Here is a 15,549-nt window from a genome sequence, read left to right as displayed (position 1 = left end):
ACACAAAAAAACACCCATACACATACACACAAAAAATCTTACACACACAAAAACTTACACACACACAAACAAAATCTAACAAAAACACGCAAATACTTACACACACGCACACACACAAAAAATCTTAAGAGCACCAAAATACATACACACACACACAAAAACTTACACACACACACAAAAACTTACACACACACAATATAATACACAAAAACAAAAACTTACACACAGGCAAAAACATACACACACACAAAAACTAAAACATACACAAAAACTTACACACACACACACAAAAACTAACACAGACACACAAAAACTTACACACACAAAAAAACTTACAACCACACACAAAAACTTACACACACACACAAACAAAAACTTACACACACACACACACACACACAAACTTACACTCACACACACACAAAAACTTACACACACACACACAAAAACTCACACACACACAAAAACTTACAAACACACACAAAAACTTACACACACACAAAAGCTAACACACACACAAAAACTCACACACACACACAAACTTACACACATACAAAAAACTACACACACACAAAAACTTACACACACACAAAAACTTACACACACACACACAAATTTACACACACAAAAAAACATACACACACACACAAAGACTTACACACACACACAAAAACTTACACACACACACACAAAAACTTAAACACACACAAAAAAATACACACACACACAAAAACTTAAACCCACACAAAAACATACACATACACAAAAAACTTACACACACACACAAAAAAACTAAGACACACAAACACACACACACACACACAACACAACTACACACACACAAAAACTTACACAAACACAAAAACTTACACACACACACACAAACTTACACACACACACACACAAAAAAAAAGCTTACACACACACAAGAACTTACACACACACACACACAAAAACTTACACACACACAAAAAATTACACATACACACAAAAACTTACACACACAAAAAATTACACACACATACAAAAACTTACACCCACACACAAAAACATACACACAAAAACTTACACACACAAAAACTTACACCCACATACACACAATAACAAAAACACAAAAAATCAAAAAAAAACTCATACACACACACAAAAACTTACACACACACAAAAGATTACACACACACACACACAAAAACATACACACACACACAAACACTTACACACACACAAAAACATACACACACACAAAAACTTACACACACACAAACTAACACACACACAAACACACACACTACACACACACACACATACAAACTTACACACACACACACACAAAAACTTACACACACACACACACACACAAAATTACACACACACACAAAAAAACTTACACAGACACACAAAAACTTACACACACACACACACACAAATTTACACACACATACATAAAACTTACACACACACACAATCAAAAACTTACACACACACAAAAACTTACACACACACACACACAAAACTTACACGCACACAAAAACTTACACACACACAAACTTACACACACAAAAAAACTTACAAACACACAAAAACTTGCACACACACACAAAAAATAACACACACACAAAAACAAAAAAACACACACAAAAACAAAAACAAAAAAACACACACACACACACAAACTTACACACACACACACAAAAACTAACACACACACACACACACTTACACACACACAAAAACATACACACACACAAAAATACTAACACACAAACAAAAACTTACACACACAAACAAACTTATACACACATAAAAACATACACAAACACAAAAACTTACACACACACAGAAAAAAACTAACACCCACACACAAAAACTTACACACACACAAAAACTTGCACACACAAAAAAACTTATACACACATAAACTTACACACAAACACAAACAAAAACTTACACATAAACAAAAAATTGCACACACAAAAACTTACACACACACAAAAACAAACATACACATAAAAAATTACACACACATACAAACTTACACACACACACACACAAAAACTTACACACACAAAAAAACTTACACACACACAAAAACTAACACAAACAAAGAAAATTACACACACAAAAAACTTACACACACACACACACACAAACTTACACACACACACACACACACACACACAAACTTACACACAAACAAAAACATACACACACAAAAAATTACACACACACACACACAAACTTAAACACACACACAAACTTACACACAAACACAAAATTACACACACATACAAACTTACACACACACACAAACTTACACACACACACACACAACTTTACATCCAATTCACTTTAATTCTAAATTTTCTTAAATTCAGTTCCGACTTTTCTCAAAGAGATGAAATAATTTAAAGTTCTGTTCCAAATTTTTAAATAGAAGGCAGAAAAAGTTATAAATTGATCGTGAATATTCACCATGAAGATAAAAAGTTCCACTTTAATTCTAAATTTACTCAATGAAGCGCAAAATGTTCAAGTTCTCTTCTAATTTTTCCAGGAAAATAAAAAGGTTTCACTTCAGTTCTGTTTTTTTCTCAAAGAGATGAAAAATTTAAAGTTCTGTTCTAATTTTAAATTAAATTTTAGCTCCTTTGTCTTATGGATTTACCCTTCAAATTTTTAAATTAGAAAATGAGTGACTCGTTCTAGTATTAAAGAAAATTGTTCAAACTCGTTCATCTAACCTTCAAAACAATAGGTTAGGTTAGGAATAAATAAAAATTAATAAATAAATAGAAAAATTTCTCCATTTTTAAGTTAAGTTAGATTATATTACCCTGAGCGTTTAGGATAAGTTAAACTAGCCTTTTCTGGAGAGTATGAGTAGGTTAGGTTAGGCTAGATTAAATTAGGTTAGATTAGGTTAGGTTAAGTTAGGTTAGGTTATCCTACGTACGCTTCACTTAGGTTAGGTGAGAGGCAGGCAAAAAGTTAGGTGTATGGTTAAGGTAGGTTAGACTAGATTAAGTTAGGATAGGTTAAGTTAGGTTAGGCTAGGTTAGTCTACGTACGTGCGCGTACGTAAACTAGCCTAACCTAACTTAACCTAATCTAGTCTAACCTAACCTAACCATACACCTAACTTTTTGCCTGTCTCTCACCTAACCTAACCTAAGTGAAGCGTACGTAGGATAACCTAACCTAACTTAACCTAATCTAACCTAATTTAATCTAGCCTAACCTAACCATACTCGCCGGAAAAGGCTAGGTTAACTTATCATGAGCGCTCATGATAAGTTAACCTAACCTAACCTAACTTAAACGTGGAGAAATGTTTCTATTTATTTATTAATATTTATTTATACCTAGCCTAACCTATTGTTTTGGAGGTTAGATGAACGAGTTTGAACGATTGTCTTTAATACTAGAACGAGTCACTCATTTTCTAATTTAAAAATTTGAAGGGTAAATCCATAAGACAAAGGAGCTAAAATTTAATTTAAAATTAGAACAGATCTTTAAATTTTTTATCTCCTTGAGAAAAAAAAACAGAGCTGAAGTGGAACCTTTTTATTTTCTTTGAAAAATTAGAAGAGAACTTGAACATTTTGCGCTTCATTGAGTAAATTTAGAATTAAAGTGGAACTTTTTATCTTCATGGTGAATATTCACGATCAATTTATAACTTTTTCTGTCTTCTATGTAAAAATTTGGAACAGAACTTTAAATTTTTTCATCTCTTTGAGAAAAGTCGGAACTGAATTTAAGAAAATTTAGAATTAAAGTGAATTGGATGTAAAGTTGTGTGTGTGTGTGTGTGTGTAAGTTTTTGTGTGTGTGTCTGTGTGTGTGTGTGTGTGTGTGTGTAAGTTTTTGTGTGTGTGTAAGTGTGTATGTGTGTGTAAGTTCGTTTGTGTGTGTAAGTTTTTGTGTGTGTGTGTGTGTAAGTTATTGTTTTTGTGTAAGTTTGTGTATGTGTGTAAGTTTTTTGTGTGCGTAAGTTTTTGTGTGTGTGTAAGTTTGTGTGTGTGTGTGTGTAAGTTTTTGTGTGTGTGTGAGTTTTTGTGTGTGTGTGTGTGTAAGTTTTTGTGTTTGTTTTAGTTTTTGTGTGTGTGTAAGTTTTTGTGTGTGTGTAAGTTTTTGTGTGTGTGGTAAGTTTGTGTGTGCGTGTAAGTTTTGTGTGTGTGTGTGTAAGTTTTTATGTGTGTGTGTTAGTTTTTGTGTGTGTGTGTAAGTTTTTGTGTGTGTGTAAGTTTTGTGTGTGTCTAAGTTTTTTTGTGTGTGTGTGTAAGTTTTTTGTGTGTGTGTGTAAGTTTTTGTGTATGTGTAAGTTTTTGTGTTTCTGTAAGTTTTTTTGTGTGTATAAGTTTTTGTGTGTGTGTGTGTGTTTGTTTTTGTGTGTGTGTGTGTAAGTTTTGTGTGTGTGTGTGTGTGTTTGTTTTATGTGTGTGTGTGTTAGTTTTCGTGTGTGTGTTAGTTTGTGTGTGTGTGTTAGTTTTTGTGTGTGTTTGTAAGTTTTTGTGTGTGTGTGTGTGTAAGTTTTTGTGTGTGTGTGTGTGTAATTTTTTTTGTGTGTGTGTTTAAGTTTTTGTGTGTGTGTGTTTAAGTTTTTTGTGTGTGTGTGTAAATTTGTGTGTGTGTGTGTGTGTAAGTTTTTGTGTGTGTGTGTGTAATTTTTTGTGTGTGTGTAAGTTTTGTGTGTGTGTGTTGTGTGTGTGTTTTTGTTTGTGTTTGTGTCATTTTTTGTGTGTGTGTAAGTGTTTGTTTGTGTGTAAGTTTTTGTGCGTTTGTAATAGTTTGCATGTGTTTAAGTTTTTGTGTCTGTAAGTTTTTTTTGTGTGTGTAAGTTTTTGTGTGTGTGTGTAAGTTTTTGTGTGTGTGTGTAAGTTTTTGTGTGTGTGTAAGTTTTGTGTATGTGTGTAAGTTTGTGTGTGTGTGAGTTTGTGTGTGTGTGTAAGTGTTTGTGTGTGTGTAAGTTTTTGTGTGTGTGTAAGTTTTGTGTGTGTGTGTAAGTTTGTGTGTGTGTGTGTGTGTGTAAGTTTTTGTGTGTGTGTGTGTGTAAGTGTGTGTGTGTGTGTGTGTGTGTGTGTGTAAGTTTTTGTGTGTGTGTGAGTGTTAGTTTTTGTGTGTGTGTAAGTTTTTGTATGTGTGTGGAAGTTTTTTTTGTTTGTGTGTCAGTTTTTTTGTGCTTGTTAGTTTTTTTTGTAGCGTAATGATTGTGTTCTTTTGTAAGTTTTTGTGTTTGCGTAAGTTTTTTGTGTGTGTGTGTATTTTTTTTTGTGTGTGTAAGTTTTTTGTTTTTGTGTTTTTTTTTTGTGTGTGTGTGTAAATTTGTGTGTGTGCGTTAGTTTTTGTGTGTGTGTGTGTAAGTTTTTGTGTTGTGTGTGTAAGTTTTTGTGTGTGTGTAAGTTTGTGTGTGTGTAGTGTGTGTGTAAGTTTTGTGTGTGTTTGTTTATTTGTGTGTGTGTGTGTGTGTAAGTTTTTGTGTGTGTGTGTAAGTTTTTGTTTGTGTTTATTTTTTTTTGCGTCTATGTCAGTTTTTGTGTGTGTGTAAGTTTTTGTGTGTGTGTGTAAGTTTTTTTGTGTGTGTAAGTTTTTGTGTGTGTGTGTGCAAGTTTTTGTGTTTGGGTGTAAGTTTTTGTGTGTGTGTAATTTTTTTTGTGTGTGTAAGTTTTTTTGTCTGTGTAAGTTTTTGTGTGTGTAAATTTTTGTGTGTGTGTGTAAGTTTTTTTGCGTGTGTAAGTTTTTTTTTGTGTGTAAGTTTTTGTGTGCGTGTAAGTTTTTGTGTGCGTGTGTATGTTTCTGTGTGCGTGTTATTTTGTATGTGTGTTTCAGTTTTTATGTGTGTGTAAGTTTGTGTGTGTGTGTAAGTTTTTGTGTGTGTGTAAGTTTTTTTGTGTGTGTGTGTAAGTTTTTGTGTGTGTGTGTAAGTTTGTGTGTGTGTGTGTGTACGTTTTTGTGTGTGGGTGTTAGTTTTTGTGTGTGTGTGTGTAATTTTTTTTGTTTGTTTAAGTTTTTTGTCTGTGTAATTTTTTGTGTGTGTAAATTTTTGTGTCGGTGTTTAAGTTTTTTTGTGTGTGTGTTAGTTTTTGTGTTTTTGTAATTTTTTTTGTGTTTGTGTGTGTATGTTTTTGTGTTTGTGTGTTAGTTTTTGTGTGTGTGTAAGTTTGTATGTGTATGTAAGTTTTTGTGTGTGTGTGAGTTTTTGTGTGTGTGTGTGTAAGTTTGTGTGAGTGTGTGAGTGTAAGTTTGTGTTTGGGTGTGTGTGTGTGTGTGTGTAAGTTTGTGTGTGTGTGTTTAAGTTTTTTTTTGTGTGTAAGTTTTTGTGTGTGTGTGTGTAAGTTTTTGTGTGTGTGTGAGTGTAAGTGTGTGTGTGTGTGTTTGTGTGTGTGAGTTTTTGTGTGTATGTGTAAGTCTTTGTGTGTGTAAGTTTTTTTTGTGTAAGTTTTTTTTTGTGTGTGTGTAAGTTTTTGTGTGCGTGTGTAAGTTTTTGTGTGAGTGTAGGTTTTTGTGTGTGTGTAAGTTTTTGTGTGTGTGTGAGTAAGTTTTTGTGTGTGTGTGTAAGTTTTTGTATGTGTGTGTGTGTGTGTGTAAGTTTGTGTGTGTGTGTGTGTGTAAGTTTTTGTGTGTGCCCATTTTGAAGTTGGAAAATATTTATATTATTTGGAAAAATAGAAATGATCAATAACTAATTTCTTTTTCATTGAAAAAATTCAGAATAGAACTTGAACTTTTCTTCACTTTGTTGAGAAAATTAAAAATTGAACTAGAACTTTTTATCGTCCGGGAAAATATTCACAAGTATGCTATAGCTTTTTCTATCTACTACGGAAAAATTTAGAATAGAACTTTAAATTTCTTTATGTCTTTGGTGAACTTAAAACTGAAGTGGAAGATTTTTATTTTCTCTGGAGAAATTACAATTGGAGTGTGTTCTTTGATAAAATTCAGAAGAGAACTTGAACTTTTCTATCTTCCGTGAAAAATTAGGAACAGTATTTAAAATTTTTTCATCTCATTGAGAAAAATTTGATCCGAAGTGAAAATTTTTTATATTATTAGGAAAAAATAGAATTGATTAATAACTAATTTCTTTTTCATTGAGGAAATTCAGAAGAGAACTTTAACTTTTCTTCACTTCATTGAGAAAATTTAAAATTGAAAAAGAACTGCTTATCTTCCAAGAAAATATTCGCAACAATGATATAGCTTTTTCTATCTACTAAGTAAAAATTTGGAATTTGTAAAATTGGTTTAAGAAGGATATTAAGAAATGAACTTGTTCTGAAAAGATATAATAAAGCCATTTGAAAAGTATTGCTTGATCTTTGGGGTGTGCAAAAAAGTCGTAAAGTAAAGTCTTGGTGAAAAAGATAACTACTTCAACTTGTAAAATTGGTTTAGGAAGGACATTAAGAAAAAAACTTGTTCTGAAAAGATATAATAACGCATTTTGGAAAGTATTGCTTGATGTTGGGGTGTGCAAAAAAGTCGTAAAGTAAAGTTGTGGGGAAAAAGATAAGTGCTTCAACTTTTAAAATGGGTTTAGGAAGGTCATTACGTAAAGAACTTGTTCTGAAATGCCTTTGAAAAGTATTGCTTGATATTGGGGTATTCAAAAAGCCTTATAGTAAAGTTGTGGGGGAAAAGATGAGTACTTCAACTTGTAAAATTGGTTTAGGAAGGACATTACGTAAAGAACGTGCTCTGAAAAGATATAATAAAGCCTTTGAAAAGTATTGCTTGATCTTGGGGTGTGCAAAAAAGTCGTAAAGTAAAGATGTGGTGAAAAAGATAAATATTTCAACTTGTAAAATTGGCTTAGGAAGGATATTAAGAAAAGAACTTGCCCTGAAATGCATTTGAAAAGTATTGATTGATGTTTGGGTGTGCAAAAAGTCGTAAATTAAAGTTGTGGGGAAAAGGATGGGTACTTCAACTTGTAAAATGGGTTTAGGAGGGATATTAAGAAAAGAACTTGTTCTGAAATGCTTTTTGAAAAGTACTGCTTGCTGTTGAGGCATTCAAAAAGCTGTAAAGTAAAGTTGTGGTGGAAAAGATGAGTACTTCAACTTGTAAAATTGGTTTAGGAATGTCATTACGTAAAGAACTTGTTCTGAAAAGATATAGTAAAACCCTTTGAATTGTGGGGGCCCTTCTCTGTCTCAAGTGCACAAAAAAGTATAAAAAAAATGGGGAGGGGGCTCTTTGGGGGCCCGGGGGGCCTTTGGGGTCCGGAGGGCCCTTTGGGGGGGGGGGGCGGGTGGTCCTTTGGGAGCCCGGGGGACCTTTGGGGGCCGGGGGCTTCCTTCGGGGTTGGGGTAGGGGGATCGGAGCCCTTTGGGGCTGGGGCAGAGGACCTCACAACACTGTTCAAATAGAACTTGTGTATTATAACGACCACAGAGTTTCTCCCTCAAAACCTCTTCTAAAATCATCTTTTAAAATGTCTCTAACTGTTTCGCCGAAATAATTCCCTAAAATGTCTAAAACGGTTTCGCCCAAATAACCCCTAAACGTAATTTCAGCGTGTTCCTTTTGTTTTTGGCATCCCTGCGCTGTCACATTTGAAATTACTAAGAAACTCTTTCCCGCGTTAATCTCTTCATCTCATAAATGTTTCTAGCTATACCATTAAGGTTTCTTTAGAATATCAATTTATCTCTCCGACTTAAAGATCAGTGAAGCCGTATTTAAAAATAGAATTTCGATCTCTTTAGACTCCCGCATAATTCCAAGATAACAAGTGATGTCAATTCTAATTCCTGACACTAAAGATCAACGATGCTCTATCTAAAAAAAGAATATTGATTTTTCTCCCTTACCTAAAGAGCGTTTATCCCTCATACTTATGATAAATGAAGCCATATTTGTTTCTTTATTCCCCTTTTCGTAAATCAATAATTCACCATGCGATTATGTAAATCAAGTTCTCAGAAATTCTCTCCCCTTTCTTGAATCAATAATTCCCCTTAGAAACAACAAATTAATTCCCCTTTCTTGACAAATCAATCAACCTTGACATCATCTGTCAGACATTAAAAAATTTCACCCAGAAACAATTATCCTGGACGAACACCCAAGACATTAATAAACTTCGCCCGGAAACAATTCTCCTGGACGAACTCCAAAGACATTAATAAACTTCGCCCGGAGACAATTCTCCTTGGAAATACATCAAAGTGAGAAAAATCCTGTTTTTGCATTATCACTGACAAAAACCATAAACAGGTGATGTGTCCATGTGTCAGGTGTCATGTTTCAGGTGTCATGTGTCAGGCGTCATGTGTCATGTGTAACCTATGCCCATATATGGAACCCCGTCATGAGTTCTAGATCAATTCACTTCCCTTTCGATTACGCAATCAATTTCTCAAAAATCCATTTCCCCTAGGGACTCTATGCCCATATATGGTGCCCCATCACGAGCTCATGAGGTTAGGTTATGTTACGCAATCAATTTCTCGGAAACGTGTTCTCCCTGGGGATTCCATGTCCATATATCTCTTCCCCACCTTCCCCTTAGAAACAACAAATTAATTTCCCTTTCTTGAATCAATAATTCCCCTTAGAAACAACAAATTAATTCCCCTTTCGTGAACCAATAATTCCCCTTAGAAACAACAAATTAATTCCCCTTTCGTGACAAATCAATCAACCTTGACATCATCTGTCAGACATTAATGAACTTCGCCCGGAAACAATTCTCCTGGAAGAACTCCAAAGACATTAATAAACTTCGCCCCGGAGACAATTCTCCTTGGAAATACATCAAAGACATTAATAAACTTTGCCCGGAGACATTTCTTGGAAACGTGTTCTCCCTGGGGATTCCATGCCCATATATGGTGCCCCGTCACGAGTCATTAGTTCAATACATTTCCCCCACCGATAATGCGCATGTGCAAACTTCACTCCGGAGTCAATACACTTGAAAACAACAAATAAATCGACTTTGAAAAAAAGAGGTCATTGACCCGCTTCGATTACGCAATCAATTTCTCTGAAATCCATTTCCCCTAGGGAGTCTATGCCCATATATGGTGTTCGTACGGAGTTAGACTCAATTGTAGATGGCAGCAGTAATGTCGTCTGGGAGTCAATAAGGGGGTTCTACTGTCTTAGCGACTTGGTCTTCTTAATATTAATTTTCAAACCTATTCTTGCACCCTGAACTCGCAAAACCTCCAAAAGTTCATTCATTTTGCTAACATTTCCATCTAAGATGTTTAAATCATCAGCATAATCTAAGTCTAGGAGAGTTTTACTTCCCCATTTGATTCCGTGTTCTCCCATTGCCTTTGCTGAGCTCTATAGAACCAATTCTACAAGGATGAACCGTAGAAATGGAGGTAGAACGCAACCCTGCTTAACTCCTGATTTAATACAAAACAAGCTAGTCAGTTGACTAGCTTGTCAGTTGAAGGTTAGAAGCGAAATTATTTACAATTATGTAAATAATTGTTAAGTGTGCGAGTTTCCTTTTTTTTTCTCTCTCTTGATGTACTCCGCTTCTTTTTTATAGTAGGTAATAAATAAATTATTATATATATATATATATATATATATATATATATATATATATATATATATATATATATATATATATATATATATATATATATATATATATATATATATATATATATATATATATATATATATATATATATATATATATATATATATATATATATATATATATATATATATATATATATATATATATATATATATATATATATATATATATATATATATATATATATATATATATATATATATATATATATATATATATATATATATATATATATATATATATATATATATATATATATATATATATATATATATATATATATATATATATATATATATATATATATATATATATATATATATATATATATATATATATATATAATATATATATATATATATATATATATATATATATATATATATATATATATATATATAAAACGGTTCTTTGAAGATAAAACGGTTCTTTGATGTAAATCTCCAAGAATTTTGCTACGTATGGTTGGATACATAAACTTACCATTTCGGACTGTAGATTTTTGGTTGACATGATGACCCAAACAAAAATAATCTCTTACTTTGAAATATCAAGCCAATAGGAAAAGAGAACATTCACATTGAAACTTTTTGAGCTTGTTAGGTGGCGGATATATCGAATGACTTTTTTGTATCTATGGATGACAAGATATCAAACACGGGCATTAACATGACTTAATAAATGATTACTTGGGGTAATTTCAATTGTGACTTTTTAGCTTACGACTTTATCCGAGAAATCCCTTGGACAAAGCGTAGGACAATATAATTTATTGCATACGAAGGTAATGAAAGTGGTGTGGCTGCGTTCTGTGCGTTAACTGGTCTCCTAAACGAGCCAACCATAATTTGTCAAACCCACTTACTTTTTTCTTTTTTACCAAAAATCGACGAATTGGTGGACAATGAGTGCTAAAAGAAACATGACAAATGAAAATAAACTTTTTTCTGGTAGATTGTACATCAAATTTGCTTTCATTTTCGGGCTCAGCTCTTCCTTTTACATCGGGACGGTACTTCATATACAGAAAAACGAACATTTATCGATAGTTCATGTTTTTTAGAAAAAACTGAAAAAATTGACACGAAAAGCAAAATAAAAAAAACTAGTTTTGCGTCGACCTAGAATGTGCAACTTTGGACATGTTGTTGAGCTTTTTTTTCTCTACAAAATGGTGTAAAAATCATATCTTTTACAATTTTTTGGGGGTCACCCAATATTTTGCCGAGTTTGCCTGTACTACAATGCCAAATATACATACGCTCGGGTCCAAAATCAACCATAGAAAAGGCGTCATCTACCGCATGGTCTGTTGTTCCAGAAAAACAAGTCCCAAGGATTGGAACATTGTTTACCTGAACTGAGTACCGATAGCCACAAGCCTAGAAAGGAAAGAATAAATGAAAATATTATAATACATTTTTTCTGTGTTACGATATTATTTAGATATACTGAAAAGAGCCTATGAAACATGAAACTACACATACTATTACAGCTACCAATAAGAAAATTGAGACAAATCTAATGATTCTTAAATACAGAACATATAAATAAGGTCAATGATAGAGAAAGAAAAGTGTAGATTTTTTTTACGGAAGTTCACACCCTGTCCCCGGCCCCAAGAAAAGAAAATATACAGAATGAATTTATAACAGTATTTAATAAAACACAATTTTCTACAGCTTCCACGTATTAAAAAATTCAAGAATAATACTTGAGTGTTGGGGTTTCACCCCTGTTTCTTTTCTTTTTCAGATAAATGACCTGGTTTCGTTTCCGTAATTACATTTGCTTAGATTTACCTATAGCATAATTTTCAATGATAGCTTCAAGTCTCGTTGCTAAGCTATGGCTGTTTTGTAATAAATAAACTTTCAAGCTAAATTCTATTTTGTCTTCCGAGTCTGGGTCATTAAAAGATAATATTATTCAAAAGAAGCCAGGAATTTGAACTTTGATTTGAAGGATTGGTCAGGGCCAATCTAAGGTCCACCCCTACAGAAAGTCCTTTTGTACAGAAGTGATATTTTTGTCAGTAGTTTACTTCGAGATTCCCGTTAGGGAGTCTGTATTGAGAAGTTAAAGATGTGTGCTTTTGTGACCTTTTGGAAGAATGCAAGTAAACTATTTTTTACTGCCATGTGAGATTATTTTTCCAGAAACCCAGGTGGGGTAGGAAAAAAAGTTTGCGAGAAGTACCGGCACTAGTATATCGACAGGGGGCCGTTTACCCTCCGAAGTTGGTGCCCATACCATACTAATATTTCATGCCAGCGTTGGTGACCATGCTAGTATAATATTTGGTGGCAGCAACTAAAGGACCTATCAGTAACACTGATAGTAAAAGAATCCACGTTTTCCAACAACACGAATTAATTTAGCCTCCACAGTAGCCAATTGTGACTACATATAAAAAATTGCTGGAAAACACGTAAGCAATTAAAAATTACGGAAATCTGAATGGGTGTTGCCTAATTAGAATAAAATAAAATTTTTCGATTATATCGCACAACTAATTAGCGTCCAAAAATAATCCGCTAATTGAGATGTAGCAATTTATCACGAGATAAAACTGGAAGCTAATTGGACCATTTGAGAAGGAATTTTTATCTGAGTTGAAATAACAGTGGATTTTTGAATTTAGAATAATGTCAAACAGAGACAAGATGAACACAAGGTCGGAAAAAAACTGGAGCTAATGGAATTAGATATGAATTCGAAAAAAGCTACCGTGGTGAGCCAGAGAAAATCGTTTTCAGATTCTCATTTATATGCGACTCCCGCTAGAAGTACTCTCGGGAATTCACCATCAGGTGGAACCGAATATCGTTCAGGAGGTGAAATAGACATTTTGAATCATACGAAGGGGGGATCTTCCTAACAAACTCAGAAGTAGGACAATTTCCAATACGAAACCTAGAGGGAGAAAAGAATACACTGCAGATTATAAACGAATTATTCCCAGATAGAGAGGCCCAGATGAAGGAAATAGTTATTGAAGTACAAAGAATACAATCGAGAAGGAGCATACCCGGTAATATGAGAGAACATGAAACAGAAACCGAGGTCGTAATACACGAAGAAGAATCATTATATGAAACTACGAGGAAAGCAAACCAACTCACCTCTCAGATGCTAAGCAAAATGAAGGGGAGTTGCGGGTAACAGAAAATACAGATAGAGAACAAACAGACTCAAAAAACAAATTAAGAGAATATAACGCCAGAAGAAATCAGAGTAGAACAAGTAGCAGGAATAGTAGAAGCTCAGTGATCAGCATGGGGTCACCAAAAAGTAGTCATGTAGATATGACACAATTCATATTAAATTTCCTGAAGGAAGAAAGAATAGCGAGAGAAAAAAGAGGAGGAAGATAGGAGAAAAGATATAAAGATAGAAAAGAAAGAGAGAATGACTAGAGAGCAGAAAGAGAAGAATATCAGAATAGCTAGAGAAGGAAAAGAAGAGGAAGAAAGAGAAAGAGATAGAATAACCAAAGGAAAAAGGAGAAGGCAGATAGAGAGGAAAGAAAACACATAATATAAATGATTAAAGGGAGAAGTTCCCAGGAGCCTAAGAGATCTTCTACAGTAAAGTTAATGCAGCAATAAACCTTCAACCAATGAATGAAAATGAAAATGTACATTTAGACATATACAATTTTGAAAAACGGCGGAACTAAGCGGGCGGCCGAGAGAAAACTGGGTGACAACAAGACGGCCCTTCCCTAACTTAACAAACTGCTTTTAAGGCATTATCGATACATTACTCAAGAGATTTTGAATGACTAAAACAAACCATTTTTGAAAAGTTTAAAGTCTCCCCCGAGCACTTTCAAAGAAGGTTTAGAAGCGAAAGAAAACAAGACAACGAAAGTGATAAAGAATACGGGTACAAATTGAAAGATATTTGTTTAAAATGGCTGGGGCTGGATAGCTATAGAATGTTAGAATACCTAGAGGAGATAGAACCAAAGATGACAGAAGTGATAGAAAAAACAGTAATGGAAATTTTTTTAGAAAATACCCAGAGAATTGAAAATATATTTGAAAGAAAAGAACCCGAAAACAAGCGAAGAAATGGCGGAATTAGCAAATAGGTGTACCAAAATCAGCGAGGAAGTTGTGGACACAGAGATATTTCAATATGAAGAGTATCATAAAAATAGACACTATAACACAGAAAACAAAATGCATAGAAGGACGGTGAAATCCAGAGAAAAACGGTGAAACTAGGCTTAGTACGTACTCCTGCAGTGAATGTAATAGTAAGAGGAGACTTTGGCGATATGGGAAATCTCCTATCCTTAAAAGTGACTTCTTTAAAGGTGGGAAATGCGGAAGTGGCTAAGCCACATGATATTGAAAATAAGACGTGCGAAATTGATTTTTCGGAAAAATTGTCAGAAAACAGAAAACTTCAAAACACTTTTACGGAAAAGGAGACACCGACAACTACATACCAAGGTGGCTCATTGTGCCAGAAACAAATGAGAAGAAATTTATTGTACGCGCTTTTCCTCGTAAAGTTCGAGAAGTTTTTGTACAATATGGAAAAGCAAAAGTGAGAATTCAATTCCCATTTGACGACGATCTATTTAATGCTACGAAACAAAACTAAAACAGAGAAAAGAAATATTAAACAGAACTACAATAAAGAAATGCAGTTCAAGATAATGGACACTGGAGTCCAATTCAAAGTTAATGATGATTTAATTTGCCTAATTAAAAAATTTGAGAAAAGTAGAAATGAAAAGATAAATGCAAAAAAGAGACAAAATGTGCGGATTCAGCCCGCAATGGCGAAAAATCAAAAATTGGGAAAATTACAAAATAACAAAAAGAAAAAAGCTCAGGGAGAACAAAGAGGTCCAAGACTCATTGGGAATAAAACAAGATGGTCATAAAATAGAGTTGAATAGCCTACAACGGGTTATAAAAAAGTTGGGAGATGTTGAATGTCGGGTTGGA

The 15,549-nt window shown here is 33.6% G+C and overlaps 1 protein-coding gene across 2 annotated transcripts in view; it reads right to left on the bottom strand.

Annotated features, from left to right (window-relative positions):
- LOC148943588 (integrin alpha-PS4-like) overlaps positions 1-15,549 on the bottom strand; it is a 338,717-nt gene that overhangs the window by 204,848 nt on the left and 118,320 nt on the right. For both annotated transcript variants that reach the window (XM_089101816.1, XM_089101817.1), the window contains one exon: positions 11,841-11,961. In XM_089101816.1, coding sequence (XP_088957942.1) covers positions 11,841-11,961 — 121 coding nt within the window. The remainder of the gene's footprint in view (positions 1-11,840; positions 11,962-15,549) is intronic.

Source organism: Artemia sp. Qi Xiang Cuo, chromosome 15 (genome assembly GCF_049724085.1).
Source record: "Artemia sp. Qi Xiang Cuo chromosome 15, ASM4972408v1, whole genome shotgun sequence".
Lineage (NCBI taxonomy): Eukaryota > Metazoa > Arthropoda > Branchiopoda > Anostraca > Artemiidae > Artemia > Artemia sp. Qi Xiang Cuo.
The sequence above is the reverse complement of the archived record's forward strand: the minus strand, read 5'-3'. Positions and strand labels throughout refer to the sequence as shown.